Source organism: Pelophylax lessonae (assembly GCF_965119305.1).
Source record: "Pelophylax lessonae genome assembly, chromosome: 4".
NCBI lineage: Eukaryota > Metazoa > Chordata > Amphibia > Anura > Ranidae > Pelophylax > Pelophylax lessonae.
Genome location: NC_138771.1, coordinates 128,712,180 through 128,731,370, shown reverse-complemented (window position 1 = coordinate 128,731,370; position 19,191 = coordinate 128,712,180). Strand labels below are relative to the sequence as shown.

At 44.5% G+C, this 19,191-nt stretch overlaps 1 protein-coding gene across 1 annotated transcript in view; it reads right to left on the bottom strand.

Annotated features, from left to right (window-relative positions):
* Positions 1 to 4,548: 4,548 nt before the first annotated feature.
* The window catches only part of SNX33 (sorting nexin 33), a 36,631-nt gene continuing 21,988 nt past the window's right edge, over positions 4,549 to 19,191 (bottom strand). Inside the window, exons 3-4 of the mRNA XM_082257127.1 lie at positions 11,147 to 11,859; positions 4,549 to 5,319 (exon numbers count right to left, since the gene is read on the bottom strand). Coding sequence (XP_082113253.1) covers positions 5,066 to 5,319; positions 11,147 to 11,859 — 967 coding nt within the window. The 3' untranslated portion in view covers positions 4,549 to 5,065. The remainder of the gene's footprint in view (positions 5,320 to 11,146; positions 11,860 to 19,191) is intronic.

Genomic DNA, 19,191 nt, shown 5'->3' with positions numbered 1-19,191 from the left:
TGTGATTGGGTATTTATTTTTAAAGGTGAAGCTTTACCTCATTTACTAAGCTTTGAAGGGACTGCGCTTTGCAAGGTGCACAGTCTAGTTGTCTTTTGCAAATCAACCCCATTGTGCCTTATTTAGCAAAGTGTCTTAAATAAGACTAGCCTGTATTTCTCTATTACCACCAACCCAATTGAATCGTCTGTTGAAAAATGAGAAGAAGTTGTGAATCTGACTGGAGGGTACAGAGTGACACAGACAGTGCTGCAGTATGCATGTTGATAAATAAGGCCTATTGTATTACCTATCCATAAATGAGTTCTTTGTGTCTTAATTATAGTACATTTTTGCCAAGATACAGATTTCTACTACTTCTGATATAAAAATAAATGTAGAGCTTTGTTTTACAAGATAAGCAGCAACCCACAATTTAGGAATGATTTCACAGAAATTTGCAAATGTCTGCTCTCTACGATTATTAACTGTCTTGTTCAAGAAAACAGTTTGTATGGATTTTCTGCACTGTTAGTTACAGTTCACAGACCACCACATATTTGCAGTTGACATGACATGCGATAATAAGCTGTGACTCCAGTGCAGAAAGGACACTGACGGAGAACTTAACAAAGCAGTTATGACACTTTTCCAGAGTTATGGTCCCTTTACAAAGGTCTGTCCTCTTTGCAATGGTAATTCATAAAAGTATTATGACAGTTGTTAGGAAATCCAATATGCGGGTCTGATTCAGGTAGTTATTTTTTCTGCTACATTAAGAATCTGCCACTATGGTTGTGACAGATTAAAAACGAATTTGCACAAGTTCACAGATAAGCAGACTGACAGTTGGTGTTCAGAGAGATGCCAGTGCTCAGAGAAAGGCATTTTGTATTGGGTAGGTATCATGCATGTGACAGCTTCCCACACAGGACTCCCTGGTTGCTAGGAAGCTTGCGGCCGACTGCGTCATACTAACCAATACCTAAACCTGGACCACATACAGCAGCTGGCTGTGAGATTCCCCAGCCAACAGCTGAAAGTAAACAAAAGGGCGGTGTTACTGGTTGACACTACTCAAACATGGCATTGGCCATATTATGACAACTATGTCAGACAGCATTCCCACTCCTTTGTTTACTTTTATCTGTCAGCTGGAGAATCTTCCAGCCTGCTGCTGAATGAGGCCCATGTTTAGTCATTTGCTTCTGGGACACTGTTAGCTGTATAGCCATTGAAATTGTAAAGAGTGTCTACGAATTCCAGGGTAAATGTCTTAATCGAGTGGTTCTCAACCACCAGGCCTCAAGCCAGCTCCAAATCCCCTAACCTGCCACAGTGCCTTCCAGTTCCCATAGTACTAACCAACCTCTCAGTGTGGGTTGCAGTGCCCTTAATCTACAATAGTGCTCCCAGGCCCCCTGAGATTCCTCAGCCCCCACAGTGGTACTCAATCACTCACAGTGCCCTCTAGCTTGCTGCAGAGCATCTAGCCCCCAATAGTTTCTCACAGAGCACCCCAGCCTTCACAGTGCCCTCCTGTCTCCCACAATGCCCCTGCAAAGGCCTCCTAGAAATAATAGCCTCCACATTTGCCCCTAGGGCCACTAAGTCTGCTGCAGTTACCTAACCCCCTTACCTTGCAGCGCAATCCAGCCCCATCCAGAGCCTTTCAGAATTGAATACATATTTTGTTTCCCCATACTTTCATTGCACAAGTGGAAACTTTTTTTTTTATTGGGGGGCCATGGAAGGTTTTAAAAGAATTTACCAAGCTCTGGTCTCAATACGGTCTCAACCACTGTCTTAGTCCCCATTAGGCTGATAAATTGGAGTGCATCCAAAACTAAATGACAGCCAAAAAGTGCACCAATCCTCTCAATTTAGTGTATTCATTTTCATGCTTTTCACGTACTCTATCTTACAGCCATCCTATCATCACATAGGTGCACAGCTCCTATTGAATGCATATATGTGTTCTACAGGAAAGCATGTTACAACCCACACATGAACTGCACTGACCTAATATTTTAATCTTGTGCAGGTTCCTCTAGTAATGTCAGGGAGTCTACTGAAGAGTTTGGTGCTGTGTAATGCTGTGTGGTTGTCTCTCTTACCATTGCCTAGCTCTGAATGGATTGCATTCTTCATGGGTGACATCACTCCCTCCGGGGCACACACAGTGTGTGCGTGTATGCAGGCAGATCTATACAAACACTGACTCAGTCTACACCCTGCCCATGACACACAGTCACACCCATCACTTCTGGGGCCATTGCGTTCCACTGGCTGAAAATCTGACTGCTTACAAACCTAGTTCCTGGGACACACCAGGATGAGAATATACAATACCTTTGAAAGGACTGCTTGTACCAGAATACAGGGCCATATGCCTGAGAAACAAATATATTATTAAATACTGTCACACAAAAATACACAAAAAAACTGTGAAAGTAATTCATTATTGTATTATAAATGTTTTCATGTTCAAAATGAAATTTAGATTGCATTGAAATTTGAAGTGATTTCATCACATCAGAAGCAGCCATTCTGTAAGGTGCTCATCTTAATATTAGACTTCAGGCAAATAATGCACATTAGATCGCACTAAGTACCAAACCGACATGTTTATACATGAGTAATAAGCATGCCAATATACACTTTCTGAACTGTGGAACTGCGGGAGGTATATTTGCAGGAACTGCTGGATGGGAATGGGCAGTCATCTACCACAATTGCAGAAAGGAAATGGAAGACTCTGCATATTGTGTAATATGCTTGGAGAGGCTTCCAGTGACCCCCACAGCCCACACATAGCAGAAACATGCACAGAGACACTGGATATAGGCAGGCTATCACTTTCTGCAGGCAACGAAGTTATCTCACCAAGGGGCTGGATTGAAACACTAAAACTCTGAATTTTGATCAGCGAAGAGAACAAAATAGAGAAGATGACCACAACAAGCAGCCATATACTCTGGCTATTCACTATTAGATTGTTATAGTTTTGGGCATACACAGTCATCTCCAAACTGTGGCCCGGGGACCAGATGTGGCCCTTTGCTTGCTTTTATAAAACCGTTGGGGTACTATTCCTCCCACTGACACCAATGAAAGGGCATAATTCTTCCAATGACGCCACAGATGGATGGCAATTTCTCCCAACGACACCAACAATGGGGCCCGATGACATGATGAGTCACAATTACTCCCAATTACTTCAATGATGAGGCATAATTCCTCCCATTGACATAAATGATGGGGCACTATTCCTCCCACTGACACCAATGACGGGGCAGTATTCCTTCCATTGACACCAATGATGGGGCACTATTCCTCCCACTGACACCAATGACGGGGCAGTATTCCTTCCATTGACACCAATGATGGGGCACTATTCCTCCCACTGACACCAATGATGGGGCATAATTCTTCCCACTGACACCAACAATGGGGCCCAATGACACCACTGTTGGGGCTCAATCCCTCCCACTGACACCAATGATGGGGCACAATTCCACCCATTGACACCAATGATGGGGCACAGTTCCTCCCACTGGCACCAATGATGGGGCACTATTCCTCCCACTGACACCAATGATGGGGCATAATTCTTCCCACTGATCCCAACAATGGGGCCCAATGACACCACTGTTGGGGCTCAATCCCTCCCACTGACACCAACGATGGGGCACAGTTCCTCCCACTGGCACCAATGATGGAGCACAATTCCTCCCACTGACACCACGATCGAGCATAATTCCTTCCGCTGACACCAACGATGGGGCACAATTCCTCCCACTGACACCAATGATGAGGCATTGTTTTTTCCAACTGACATTGGGACCTTTTCTACTCCTAAACTCCCAATGGCCACAGTCTGCACACCAACCCCCCCCCCCCCAAAGTTTGAAGGACAGTAAGTCGGCCGTTGTTTAGAATGTTTGGAGACCCCTGTATAATAGATATCTTTTATTCAGCCTGTGGCCAGATCACTCCAACTCCAGCCACACAAATGGCATTGATGACTGATTCCTCCACTCCCCCCCCCCCCTTTCCTTCAGGCTATTGTATTCTAACAGTCACTAATGCCGGCTGTCTGAATACCCAAACAGTGTCTGCAGTTGATTGGCTGCAAGCACTGTTTGGTCAACAATTTTCCAACCCAGCTCTTTTGACAAAAGTCGATTAAGTAATCAAGTTTAGTTGAGCTGACAGGGCCAGCCACTGTTAGAATTTTGGCCCATTCTACTGTACAAGTTGCAGTTCTAACAGTGTATGGCAAGTTTACCAGAGTCTTCCATTGACACTGTTCTTCACAGATGGATGAATCTCTCTGCTGGGCTATTGTACCCAAACAGCAGCAGCTTCAGACTACATGCAGCGGCTATTCATTTGACAATTTTCTTCCAGGCTACTTCAATTTTTCAACTGAAGAATGTCGGGTTGGAGGGCACCAATGGGGCCACCCACAAAACACATTTGGGCCAGTTCATTAGGTGTACAGCTAGCTTTACATTAATTATCTAGCCCACATTTAGGAAACATACAGTCCAAAGAACCTTTACTATCCTTAAGTCCAGTTTTCATACATGAAGCCCTCTAGTCTTAGTCAGGTGAAATGTTTGAAGCTGAATGTTAATTTAGTTCACAAAATGTCTGTAAGTGATGATTGCACTTCATTTCCAATGACACTGTAACCACAAGTAAGATCCTAGCAGTTTGTCAGTGATTCCCTTATCCTCCATCGTAAATAGTTGACCTCTAGAAGTATAGGATAAAGCTTTGATTTATTTTTGCTCTTTTACATAAACAGCAGCACCTTTTCAAACATATATTTTTACCAATATTTTACACCTGCTAAAAATCACATTATTTTTAAAAGTTTTTCAAAACTTAAAGATATTCTCTAAATTCCATCGATTTTAGTTAGTTCCATTCATTGTAAAAGGCACCCAGGTTTGTACATGGTAATAAAAAAAGATGGCGTTTGTAATCAGGAATGTATCTGCTGGACAATGCCGAACCAATTGTTGGCTAAAAAAAAAAAAGCCAAGGCAAATTCCCAAAAATAAGAGAGATGGTGTCACATGTTTTCATACAACTGTAAAGTCTTCTCTAGCTCCTGGCTGACCCTCTGATAGAAGAGAATCTGTTCCTTTATATATTGTTGGATTGTCTGCTTGAAGTCCAGCAACCTCCTCTGGTGAAAATGGTTAATCTCTGCTTGCAAAGCAAATCCCACTACACGGCACCTCTTCCGGATTCCGTCGGCTTCTTCCTGCTCCATTTTCCCTTCATCGCTTATTCGCTGGCTGTCCTTCACCTTAGCAAATGCTCCTGAGTGAGACAGCCAAAAAAAAAAGGGTAAGCAGTAGTATGAAGCTCGTCTCCCTACAGTCACTCCCATTAAGCCAAAAGAAAACCTGTCCTTTTATGAAAAGATTTTAATCTGCCTACTTTACTTTAAGGAAACCTGTAACGGGGGACCTGGAATCTGCCATTGTTGACGTCTCCTGCTGAAGCCGACTGGCCTGTAGGCTGACCCTCTATTATTAATACCACGGGGCCCAGCAAAAGTAGCACTATGTCCTGATCACAGTCATACCGCTGCTTAAACAAATAACTGTTAGCTTCAGAAATTGGAAACAAGCAAAGCTTCATTGGATGTAATGAATAGGGGAAAAAATTAATGTGACTGAGCTCTTCTCCTATCAAGAGGTGTCCTCTGAAGAAACATGTAGAAAACACTCCCACATAATCCACCTGATACAAAGCACAGCCTGCAGTATGAATAAGGCCAAGCTAGGATCCAAACAGTAGCTCCTCTGAAAAGCCATCTGAGTTTGGATCACTTTTCAGAGGTGATTGACAGGCAGTGAGGAGGCAATGTGACCCCTCCTCACTGCCTGTTTTAGCCCCATTAATGCCCAACAAATATTTATGGTAGGGATGCACCGAATAATCGGCGGCCAAACATTATTCGGCCGAAAATAGAAAAAATAGCACTTTCGGTGTTCGGCCGAATAAGTCAAAAGGCCGAATAATTTTGTGCCGAATAATAGGGCTGAACGATAGTCGATATGATATTGACTATCGTTCTGTGGCCGCAGGCGATATTCATATCGCCGAGGTCACGATATTTACAGGGGGAAGGGACTCGGAGGAGGACAGGAGGACTCACAGACTTCCGTGTTAGGCAGGGGAAGCCGGGACACTTCAGCGGTGAGCATACATACATTACTCACTCGTGCACTGCAGCCCACCCCACACATTCAGTGAGTCTTACTCTCCTCCCTAGTTTTTTCAATGGCACATTCAGGAAGCCAATCACGCCGTGATTAGCTGCACAGCGAACCAATCACGCGTGCCTGCACACCTGATTGGTTCCGCTGTGCCGCTACTCACGGCGTGATTGGCTTCCTGAATGTGCCATTGAAAAAACTAGGGAGGAGAGTAAGACTCACTGAATGTGTGGGGCGGGCTGCAGTGCACGAGTGAGTAATGTATGTATGCGGCTGTGCTCCTTTCCAGGCTACTACTAGTCCACCTCCAGCTTCCTACTACCACCACTATGAGAGACTGTCTGTCACTGTATAATCTGATCGAGTCCACACTGACACTGACTGACTGTCACTGAGTAATTGATGTTACCACATTAACCCTGACCTGCCCAGTGCCCTGTATCTGCAATTAAAATTTACAAGGCTGCCTGCATGCTTCCTGATTTCCATTCCCAGCATCATTCCCAATCCCTACAGTGTCACTAACATTAACCCTATGGTACAAGGCTGCAGTGTGCACTGAATCCCATTCCCTACAGTAACATTTAGGGAGAGAGAGGACAAGAGAGAGAGAGAGTGAGAGGACAAGAGAGAGAGAGAGAGAGAGAGACACGAGAGGACAAGAGAGAGGACAAAAAATTGGCAAAATAAATGGAAAAAATGCAAAACACCGCGTTCGGTATTCGGCCTTCGGCCTTCGGCCAAACATTTTATTATTATTCGGCTTCGGCTTCGGCCAAGAATTTCATTTCGGTGCATCCCTAATTTATGGCATTTGTGGTGCTTCCCCATTTGCTTGACAGGGTAATATTAGGCAGGCTTTCCAGGACAGGGTAATATTAGGCAGGCTTTCCAGGACAGGGTAATATTATTAAGCAGGCTTTCCGGGACAGGGTAATATTAGGCAGGCTTTCCAGGACAGGGTAATATTAGGCAGGCTTTCCAGGACAGGGTAATATTAGGCAGGCTTTCCGCCCACCGACATGTCGGATCATTTTTGCTGCTAAAATGAAGCATCGTGACTGGCATGTGAACACCCCTGTTCGCTGTCTAAGGGGGAGGTGATTGGGGGCTAAAAACGCAGCTCAACTGTGGGTTGATAACACTCCCAAAAGCTTTTCTAAACAAAGCCTAACTTGTAAGTATGAGAGCCGGTTCACACTACCACGACCAGAAAGTCGCCCCGTGACTTGAAGAGACTTGTTTAGAGACTTGTTTAGAGACTTGGAAGAGACTTGGAAGAGACTTGGAAGAGACTTGGAAGAGACTTGGAAGAGACTTGGAAGAGACTTGGAAGAGACTTGGAAGAGACTTGTGCACTACTTTGAAGAGACAGGCGACTTTGTCTGTGGGGAATGCCTGGCTAATCTCTTTCTTCTTCCTGGAAAGTCTGATAACAAGTCGTGTCAATTAAGATAAGGAGGCGACTCCCATTGAAGTATATGGGACAAGTCGGATCACAGGTGGCCTCAAAGTAGTACAGGACCCTTTTCTGAAGTCGGAGCGACTTCAGTAGTGCCAATTAAGACGGCACTGATTGATTAACATTGCTTTTGTTATGTCAAGCGACCTGGGGCTACACAAGTCGCCTCACAAGTCGTGCTAGTGTGAAGGGGCTCTTAAGGCACAGTGTTGGAAAAAAACAACACTGCAGATTGTAGTATGTGCTTTCTATTTTAGATTGGGCCCTAAGCTAGCCATACACACACATGTAATACAGTATATCTAATAGTTTTCTCTATCCATGCTAAACAGTGTGGATGGAGGAATCTCCCTTGTCAAACAGTGACGGTTTGGATGCAATCACAGTTTAGCCAACAATTTTCTACCCAGCTGTCGAGTCATTTGGTGCCGACAGGGCAACCCATGGCTCAAATGCTGGCCAGTTGAGCAGAAACTGGGCGAAATTCAAGTCTGGTCAAGTATGGCCAGCTTTGGTGTTTTCAGATAAGAATGTCTGCGTTTCCTGATCTGCATACATCTTACAGGGCAGGTATTTAGAAAGCGCTGGAGCCATAAACTCAGCACAGCAGCCAGGCATCTAGCATTTTCAGAATGAAGTTGGCAATGGCAGGCCCTTAGTGCCTTCATGAAAAGTTTATTTTACATTCCACTTTAGGTTCCCATGTGCATGCCATGATGCAGGCCTAGGCATCTGCTCGGACTCCATAGTAATGTCCCACAACTCAGCGAATGTGTCATTCTTGGAAGTTCTCTCACTGGAGAGCGTGTTGAACGTTTTTGGACATAACAGGAGTTGAAGTCTCCATAACAGCATGTGTCTAGGTTTGGGGGCTTCTTGGGTGTACAGGACAGGATTCAGAACCTAATGTGAAGTTGTCAGCCATGATAAACTATCAAAAGTAAAATTCCTGCCTTAGATTAAATGTCACACAATGGGGTTGATTTACTAAAGTCAAACAGACTGTGCACTTTGCAAAGTGCAGGTGCACTCTGCAAATGCAGTTGCTCCAAAGCTTAGCAAATGAGGTAAAGCTTTACTTTTCAAAGAATATCCAATCACATGCAAGGAAAATAAAAACACAGCATTTTTGCTTGTACATGATTGGATGATGGAAGTCAGCAGAGCTTCTGCTCATTTACGGAGCTCTGAAACAACTGCACTTTGCAAACTTTATTTGCCTTTAGTAAATCAACCGCAATGTCTGCTATTCATTTTTACAGCCAATAAAAATAAAAAATAAAAATGATTTACATTTCTCTCAAATTTTATTTTGCTTTATTACGGGTGTCTGACTTCTAAGATAAGCCCCACCCACTTGCCTGCACTCTGTCCAACAGAAATGCTCTTACTGACCTGTGAAGTACCCTCACTAGCTTAGGGGACGGTAGTTTGGCATGATTTATCCCAGTCATCAGACTCCTCATTGCAAAACTAAATAAGAGAACACAGGATGATATGATCTGATCGGATGTCAGCGGGCGTCATAAGGCACCCGCCGCTCCATAGAGGAGACTAGAGGGTCAGATTGGGTCCACCTAAGAAACTGACAGGTGGACCTGCTCGGTCCGCTAGTGAGAAAGGGGCCTAATACAGTAGTTTGATTTTTACATCTTTAAAATGGCGGTCCAGAGGGTACCTGTCCTTGGAGTAAAATGTTTGGCAATGCCAATGAGTTAGGCTTAAACCCAAACAATTAACTTTCTTTCATTTGTTCCCTTTTAATCTATTAAAGCTGAACTCCAGCTCTTTTCTCCCAACCCTGACTGTCCCTGGCCTGCCCCTTTCATTCATTGGATTTCAAGTTTTTTTTTCAACCATATAGGCTCAGCATCACATGTGGATAGTCTGTATGGAAATGCAGTCTGCTTAGGAAAGCCCACATCTCAGGATTGACATTCACCCATCAGGCATGCAGTCAGTAAAGTCTATAAATTGATATCCTGTATATTTATTCCAACTCAATGTCTTGTTAGACTGGTATATTTATTCCAGCTCAATGTCTTGTTAGGGCCCTTTCACACGGGCGTTCCGTATGTCCGCAAATCATCCTATTTTTTTGCGGATGATTTGCGGACATAATGTAAGTCAATGGCATTGCGGATGTCAGCGGAATACCATCCGCTGACATCCGATTTTCTTCCTTTCAGTTCTGTTCCGTTTTTGGAACGGAACAGAACCCTATTTTTCCTCCATTCAAAAAACGTTAAGGAAGGAAAATCGGATGTCAGCGGTGTCATCTGCTGACATCCGCAATGCCTATAGACTTACATTATGTCCGCATATCATCCACAAACAGATACGGACACATTTGTGTCATCCGCTCCGTGAAAAAAAAAAAAAAAAAAAAAAAGTCCCGCAGCGGAGCAAAACATCGGAGCACTGTGTGAAAGAGGCCTTAGACTGTAAAGCCAAGATCAGAATAGCCCCAGAGCCTGTATGTTTAAAAAGAAATCAGCAGTAGCTTAAAAATTCCCTTCAGAAGTCCAACTTTGCTTTATCTGGCAAAAGAACATTGTTAGGCAAGAAAAAAAAAAATGAATAGCTTTGTTGTATTTATCATCTAAAATTGTTCCCCAATGTGAATTATTCAAACTGTGCTTGTTACACTGGAACCTGTAAACGCATGAAATGAAGCCATAAGTAAAACATTAACATGTCACCGCATGTGACTGATAATCTAAGAGCCATATTAAATAACAGAACAAGTATGGACTTCCATGTTTTCAATATGTTTACAACAGCTTTAAAACTGATAAAATATATAGTAAAATAAAGTCATTTATTCTGTGTTACATCATACTCATTTTCTTCTGCTTCTTCTTTTCCACTACCTGTTTTTGTACTAGCCTTGCTGTATTTTTATGCTTTTTAGAGCATCATTTTCTATTTAATGAAGGCAGCTTGCAAAAACAAAAAACAAAAAAACAAATAAACTGAAAATAGAAGTAACCACAGCATGTATATACAAAAAAACTCCAAACCTCATATGCAATTACCAACACCAACAAAAGTCAAACAAGCCATCTATTTTACTGTGTGTGTGTGTAGGAGACCTAACAAATTGTATTTATTCTGTTACTGCTGTCCTATTTTATAGTACTAAAATGGTCAGAAATATCATAGGTTTATTCTTTCAAGATTCAGCCAAAGAGACTCCTGTGGTTTTAGCCTTAAATAAATTGTAATTTCTTCTCAACACCTCTATTATATTTTATTGGCTTCTCTCTCACCCTCATTAGTTTCCCAAGTGATTGCTTTACCTTCCTTTATCTGTTTTTATGTCCATTAAGGGATGACTGTACAAACAAAATAAATTTATCATTAGCAATAAAAACTTAATGATGGTGCTCTTATAAAAGCAGAGGTGAAGGAAACGCGCTTCATCATATAACTTGCAAGAAAACTGTTCTGAACATACCTTTCTGTAGGTGGATGATGTCAGGAAAGTTAGATAGCAATCCTTGGTACAGAGAAAGAGTATCAAGAAATCGAAACTGATCGTTCTTGGGCTGCTCAGCAAACATCTCCCCAACCTTTTCATAAGTTTGCCCTGTGTGAGCAATAGCACCAACGAGTGGTTCTGTGCCATACGGGGGGTCTAGCTGGAAGGAATAACTAAGACCCTGAAGAGCATTTCCAAGTTTCTGAAACTCCTTACGAAAGCCACCCATGTGTTTACGTGCCAGTTCAGACACCACACCGGTTAACTGCATAACGCTCTCATCCATCTTTTTTGAGAAGGCTTTGAAGGCATCTACACGCTCTTCCACATCCTGCAGGTCCTGGTGTTCAGTAGGTATCTGCAGAGTCAGCAGGAAACTGGCACCAACCATCTCATCTTTCTCTGCCCGTCGTTTGCCTGCTTTCCATTGTTTTTCATCTTGACAGGTTAAGAAGTGCTGAAAACCATCATACTGAGAAAGAACTGGGTGGCTGGTCATATGATCCATCCACAGGATTAAACGACGTTTGCGCTTTTGGATGAAGTCCTCTTCAAAGCGTCCTGTAGCTTGCTTTTCGGGCAAGTGTGGAATGGAGATTACTGTAAACTTATGCAGAAGTCGGTTGTATAACCAGTCAAAATGCTTGTATCTTCGGTAAACTGGAGAGTTGGTGTGCCCTGGTGTAAGCCTGACAAAATAATAAAAAAATTAATAAAATTAAAAAAAGAAGTTAAAGACAGGAGAAAAAAACTACAAATAGTGAAAATCACTTTAACATAAAAAATGGGATTTTTGCACTTACCGTAAAATCCATTTCTCTGAGTTTGACGGACACATCGCTCCATAAATTATAACTACTGGGTTATATTGCCTCCTCCAGGAGTAGGACTAGGCAGAACAAAAAACACCTGGCTATGCCCATGGGCCGTCCTCAGCTTGGTATATATAACCCCTCGCTCTCTGCTCTAGGTAATCAGTTTAGTAGCCAGAAGTATTAGAACTCCATGGGTGGGTGCTGTGTCCGTTGATTAACAAAAATCCAATTTTCTCTGTTGTTCATCGATGGACACAGCGCTCCTTAAATCATAACTACTGGGACATCCAAAAGCAGTGCCAAAAGGAAAATGAGGGCTGGGGAAAAATAACCCAAAGCTAAACATAAGAGCCCTTAACCAGGTCACAGGAGCCCCATCTGAATAAATAAAAAATGTAAAGAAAAAACACCCCTCAAGAGGGAACAGCCCCTCTTAAACAGCAGTCTGCAAAAGAAGCATCAGCAGATGCCAAAATATCTACTTTGTAGAATTTGTGAATGTATGCACCGACAACCAAGTGGCTGCCTTGCAAATTTGCGATATTGATGCTTGATGACGGAAGGTTCAAGAAGTACTCAGCGCCAGTAGAATGCGCGTGACAGGGAAAGGTGGAACCTGAGGTTTAATGGAATAGGCCTGAGTCACCATCTGTCTGATTCATCTGGAGATAGTAGCCAAAGAAGTGGCCAGCCCTTTCCTTGGTCTGTCCGTAACCACAAAAAGCCAGTCTGACCTCCAAAAGGATTCCGTAGCTGCCAGATACATCTCGAATTGCACGAACCACATCCAAGGTATGCAAAGCAAATTTCTTGGGATCAGCCGGGTTGGGACACAAGGAAGGCAACACAATCCCTATTCAAATGGAAGTCAGAGACAACTTTGGGCAGGAATGATGGACAGTGATGAAGAACTACTTTATCCCTATGGACCACTAAATAGGGACTATGACAGGATAGTGCCGCCAACTCCGATACCCTATGGGCCGATGTAATAGCCACCAAGAATGCCACCTTCTGGGACAACGTAGGCAAGGGAATCTCCCCAATATTCTCAAATGGAGGTTTCCTGGAGAAACGAGTGCACTACGTTTAAATCCCATGGTGGCTAAAGAGACCGTACAGGTGGAGCCACATGTCAAACCCCCTGAATGAAGGTTTGAACTAAAGAGTGTGTGGCTAGGGGTCACTGAAAGAAGATTGCCAAGGCAGACACCTGATCCTTGATGGTACTCAAGCCCAACTTCTGATCAACGTTGAAGAAAGGCTAAGGTCCGAGCCACAAAAAGGATCGAGGATGAGTGCCAATCGATTCACACCAAGAAATTTACGCTTTCCATGTACAATGGTAAATCTTGCTGAAAGAAGACTTCCTCGCCTTCACCATAGTAGGGATCACTGATCCAGACAAACCTCTATCCCTCAGTACTTGGCTTTCAATAGCCAAGCCAATAAAACCAGCGACTGTAAAACAGGATGGTAGATCAGCCCTTGAGCTAATTGGTCTTCTCTGAGAGGAAGCCCCCAAGGGATGTTTGCGGCCACCAGAAGGATTGGAAGATCCTCTCCCTTGATTCCTCAGAGGAGCAGCAGAAGAAGCAAGAGCGGAGGATGATGCTGGCCTTACAGTGTCCCTTGGATGCCTGCGGCATCTGCCGGAGGAACCCATGACCTCGCCATGAACTTCAGTATCCTCCTGTGGAGCCGAACCTGCTAAAGTAACTGCATGTAGGACTGTGCAAACAGAACTGTCTTGAAGGTGGATACTACCAGACTCATAACCTGTATGCAAGTCAGGAGAGAAAACTGTCTGTGTAACAGCAGCCGGTTAATCGCGGCCTGTGGTTCCTGAAGATTGTGCAGAGGAAGGACCACCCTGGTCAGAATTAAAATCAGACCTAGGAAATCCAATTCCCTGGACAGCCATAGGGGACTATAGGTAGTTCAGACGTCACCTGAACCTTTGCAGGAATTATATCCTCACAAGAAGACTCAGGGCCTAAAAAAACAAAAAAGGACAAACTTTGCCCCCATTTCTGGGTACCCCAAAAGAAACATTTTGTGGATCCCCTTGACGCTCACAAAGGAAGTCCACAGGGCCGGAAACCAGCGAAGATGTCCCCCCACCCCAATAATGGGTGAGGGCAGAGCTTCATGCTGAAGGGGTCATGTCTGTGGGTCCAGAGATGCTAGCTCTAGGCTTACCAGACCAAGGTTGCTTGAAACCTCCCAGGGAAGATTTGAAGGATCTATTTCCCTTATTCTTACTCCCAGAAGCACAAAATCATTTTCTATGGGCTGAGAAGGAGGGCCCCCATCTGAGGCTCCTTCCCTTTCCTTGACTGTGGCAGGAAGGTACTCTTTCCCCCGGGATACCCTTAATGATGTCGTCCAGGGTAGCCCCAAACATGCGATCGTCTTAAAAGGGCAGATCAATGAGAGCTTTCTTAGAGGTTTGGTCTGCCGACCAATTCTTAAGCCAAAGTACACACCTAATCTCCACTGCTGAAACAAAGTTTGGCCAGCAGAGGAGCTGTATCCAAAGCTGACTTACAAATAAACTGCAGCTCACAGACCAACTGGTCCAGAAAATCCACATAAGCAGCGGAAACCTACTGATTCCCCAGATCCTGGCGCAAAAGCTTGGCCCGTTCAATTAGTGTCTGAGACACCAGGAGTGAGGCAAATACTGGCCACAATGCCGAACCAGTCATAGTAAACATGCTGCGTGCCATAGCCTCTGCTTTTCTGTCAGCCGGGTCCTTAAAAGGACGGGGATTCTTCTACTGGGATCATGGTTGCTTTATTTAACCTGGAAACAGGAGGGTCCACCACCGGTGGACTAGTCCACTTTTTTAAAAGTGACTCCTCAAAAGGGTAACGTACAGCAAAACGGTTGGGGTCCACATAGGGTAATTTTGGTTGTTTACCTTCCTTACGGGAAAACCTGTCAAAATAAGGCACATAAGAAAACACCTTTGGAGTGCGAGGTGACTTATGCGTAACAAATGACACATCCAAGTCCATGGCTACATCAGCCACATCCTCCAATTTTAAAGTCTCAGGCACTGCAGTGATAAGTAAGTCTACCAGCTCTTTTTCATTCGCTACTGCGACCATGGAGGAATCACCCTCTCTATCGGATGGATCTGGGGGTGTGATTTTAAGCACCCCTGGGCGAGCCGCATCAGGTTAAGAATCAGATGAGACAGACTGAGCAGGAGAAGGTGGGGGATGCTTCCTCCTGGGCCGTTACCTACATGCCACTTCCACATGGGACACTAAGGACTGCAGGACCGCCGTCAGCGCAACCATGGGAAGCTGGGGTTCTGAGGGACCTGCTACCTCCATGAGATGTCGTGAACGACCTAGCGCATAGCTGAGGTCTGCAAGTGCTCGCTGGCTGGGCTGGGGGGGACCACTGGCTCTAGATTATCCAGCCCATCGCCCAGCCTGGCAGTTGATTGTAGGGGGGGAAAAAAACAATAAAGATGTACAGAAGAAGAAAAAATTGCTATGATCAGAGATCCCAGCTGGGAGTCTAGGTCCTTACTCCTAACTAGACAGAATAAAACTGATAACCTAGAGCAGAGAGAGGGGTTATATACCAAGCTGAGGACGGCCCTTGGGCGAAGCCAGGCATTTTTTTTCCTGCCTAGTCCTGAAGGAGGCAATATAACCCAGTAGGTATGATTTATGGAGCGCCGTGTACGTCGATGAACGAAAGAGAAAAAACACAAGCCTGGCAACTGTAAAGAGCAAGTAGTGCCCTGATGCATTTGGCCCCCACCTACCGGGGCTTAGTAGACACTATGACTAAGCACCAGTGGGAGGCGAAATGCATCGAAATGAGTGTATGGTTTGGAGACATGTAGGCCCGAGGCTACTCCTTATTGTTTATTCACCTGGGGTGGGCAGGAGTAGCAGCGATCCTTTCCTATTTACATTGGATCTCACTTCCTTATCCAGCCATGTGCTCAAGCTCTGTGCTCCCTCCCACAGTCTGCGATCAGCGCTGCCACTACAGAGAAGGCATCGGGTATCAATGCACACTGCCAGTTTTGACTGTCAGCGCATATAAAGAACAACACTAGAAACAAAATTGGGCGGTATACATCCGCCACAATATTGATTTGCAGCAGAACTTCAGGGGACCATCAACATTTTCTCATGGACCATCAGTGGTCTACGGACCACTGGTTGGTGACCGAAGCTCTAGGACACAGGGATATGCTTTGACCTCTTCTTTGAGCAGCACCAAAAGCAATATAACAGGTAGTAACGAGGCTGACAACTGTTGAGAATATTACTGTAACCAAGTATGACCTCAAATTGAATCTCCCTGGAAGAGAATATTACTTTACCCTCATGTATGCCATCATAAAGTGTACATCCCTGAAAGAGGAGGAAGGAATGTTCTTCTGCACAGCTCATGAGAGCATTCTCAATGGATTTGGGATGCTCGGCTTTCCCAGGATCCTGTTAATAATTTTCCTTTGGGATCAAATAATAAAATTTCCCTTTGGGATTAGTAAAGTATTCTGAATCTGAAAGGCTGAATGTTGTCACCCTCGCCTAGCAACCATGCTGCAAACTGGGGTGTTAGGTGATTACTTTTTTCTCCCAAGGTTTTATTTTTTGCTTTAACCTAGTATTTTCTTTTTTATTTAGGGTTTGGAGGATGGGTAGCTAATAGGTGGACCTGCATTTTAATGCAAACTCTGCTTTCATGAGCACTTAAATTGACATGTGCAGACAAAATGTGTTATGATAGGACTGTCTTAAAAAACTCAAGTTCAGGAATACCCCCCCCCCCCCTTTCCCCATTACACTTAGCGGTGCCACCTTGCAGGTCCTTAATTTCCTACTCCAATGGCTGTGGCAGGCTGCCTGCACCACAGCATCAGCATCTTGCAGACTTGAAAGGGAGACTTGCAGGAACAATTAATTCTATGAGATGTTGGTGAGCAGGCCTGGAGAGCACAATACTACATGTTTACCAGCTAGACTGCAGACAGTTTGGAAAGGCCACAGCCATTGGAGTAAGGACATGCTGGGATGGGAGTGGATTGCAGAGCTGTGTATACGGAAAGGGCAAGGGAGGGGGTAAGGGGTATTTTTTATATATCACAATACTTGACCTTTACAACCCAACACCAGGAAACCTAAAAATTCTCCCTTGCAGATGTTATGTGCCCTCACTGCTGTTAACTGCTCACTTAAAGTGATTGTAAAGTTATTTAAAAATAACACACATGTTATACTTACCTGCTCTGTGCAGGGATTTCGCACAGAGCAACCCAGATCCTCCTCTTCTCGGTTCCCTCTTCAGTGCCCCTGGCCCCTCCCTCCTGTTGAGTGCCCCCACAGCAAGCAGCTTTCTCCATTCAGACACAGAGCCACGACCTGGCCCTGCCCCTTTCCCTCTTCATTGGCTAATTGACTTTGATTGACAGTAGCGAGTGCCAATGGCGCTGCTGCTGTTTCTCAGCCAATCAGGAGAGAGAGAGTCCCAGACGGCCGAGTCTTTCCTGCAGTGTCGCTGGACAGAAATGGGTCCAGGGGAGTATTAGAGGAGCTGAGGGGGGCTGCTGTGCACAGAAGGCTTTTTATCCTAATGCATAGAATGCATTAAAGTGGAGTTCCACCCTATTTTTATACTTACCTCCATCTTCTCGCTCCGGGTCACCTGAAAAAGAAATGGATAATCGCATATTTTTTTTTTTTTTACTTACCTCGTAGCGAAGAAAATATACTTACCTTACTTCCTTCTTCCTCCTTCCTCGGCCGCGGCCCGTCGTCACTTCCTGGCTCTGCAATGATTCCTGGGAGCTGGACGTCATAGCTCCCAGGAATCATTGCGCCTGCACCGGCCCCGACGTCAGTTCCGGGTCGCGCTCGTCATCCCCTTCTAAACAGCTTCTGGGCATGCCCAGAAGCTGTGGAGGGATGACGCGCGCGACCCGGAAGTGACATCGGGGCCGGCGCAGAGCATCGTGGGACCAAAGAAGGCGGAAGAAGACGCCGAAGAGGACGCGCTGGCTTCAAGCTGCCCACATCTGAGATGGCAGCGCTGGACAAGACGTTTGCAAGGTAAGTATTTGTCCTAACAGGTAAGTGCAACCCGGGACAGATCAGAGGCTAGCCATTGTGGAATGCACTAGCCCTGACTGTCCCAGGGGTATTAAAAAAAAAAAAAAAAATCCAGGGTGGAACTCCGCTTTAAGATAAAACAACCTTCTGACTTACAACCAATTTAATCTCGGTTCACAGTAAAAGCACTGTTACATATGAGATCCTCTACTCTACCAGCAGAGGACGTTCCTCCATGCTCCCTCAGCTATGGACCCTGCATAGGTCTTTACAATATCAGAGGAACTTAGGCCACTGGAGCATGGGTGAGAAGAGGCTGTGGTTACTAGTCTAACAGCGCAGGGGAGTCTGCAGGAGCAATGGATTGGGTAGATAAATCTGCTTTTCTAAATCCCTTAGACAAGCAGTTAAAGGATAAGTTCACCTTTCATAACTCTTATATCGATATTCAGGGTGTAACATGTTATGAAAGGACCAGTCCCAATCTGACAGCGAGTGGGGATCTTCTCCCTCCTGCCTGCCACGTCATTCATTTACAGTGTTATGTGAACAGAAAACTACAAGCTCGACAGCATTAGCAGCTGTCAGCTTGTAGTTCTCAATGAACTATCACAGCACTGGGTTCGCTGTGGTAGTTCACTTACTCTTCTGGTCAGAGTGTATCGACTTGGTCGTACGAGGTACAAGGAAGCAGATGCACTGACAGGTCTGCAGGAGACCTGCATGGCAACAGTAATCTGCTGATCGCTGGTGCAATGCTTTACAGGCTCCTGCAACATAAAAAATAATAAATTACATTTTTTTTACCTGCAACAAAAATGGGCATTTATAATTTAAGGTGAACTTTTCCTTTAAATTAGAACTATAGGCAAACGTTTTTTAAAGAAGGGTTATCACCCCTGTAAGGTTTATTTTTGCCATCTTTGTCCCATTGGGGAGATTTCCCTTCACTTCCTGTCCCATAGCCAAAACAGGAAGTGAGAGAAAATCCCTACAAATTAAGGACATTTATTGGAGACCCCCAGGTCACCTGAACTAGTATTCCCATTGTAAGATTTCCCCTCTATTAATTTTTCTGGGGACAACCCAAAATTTGTCATTTTCTTTTACTTTCAC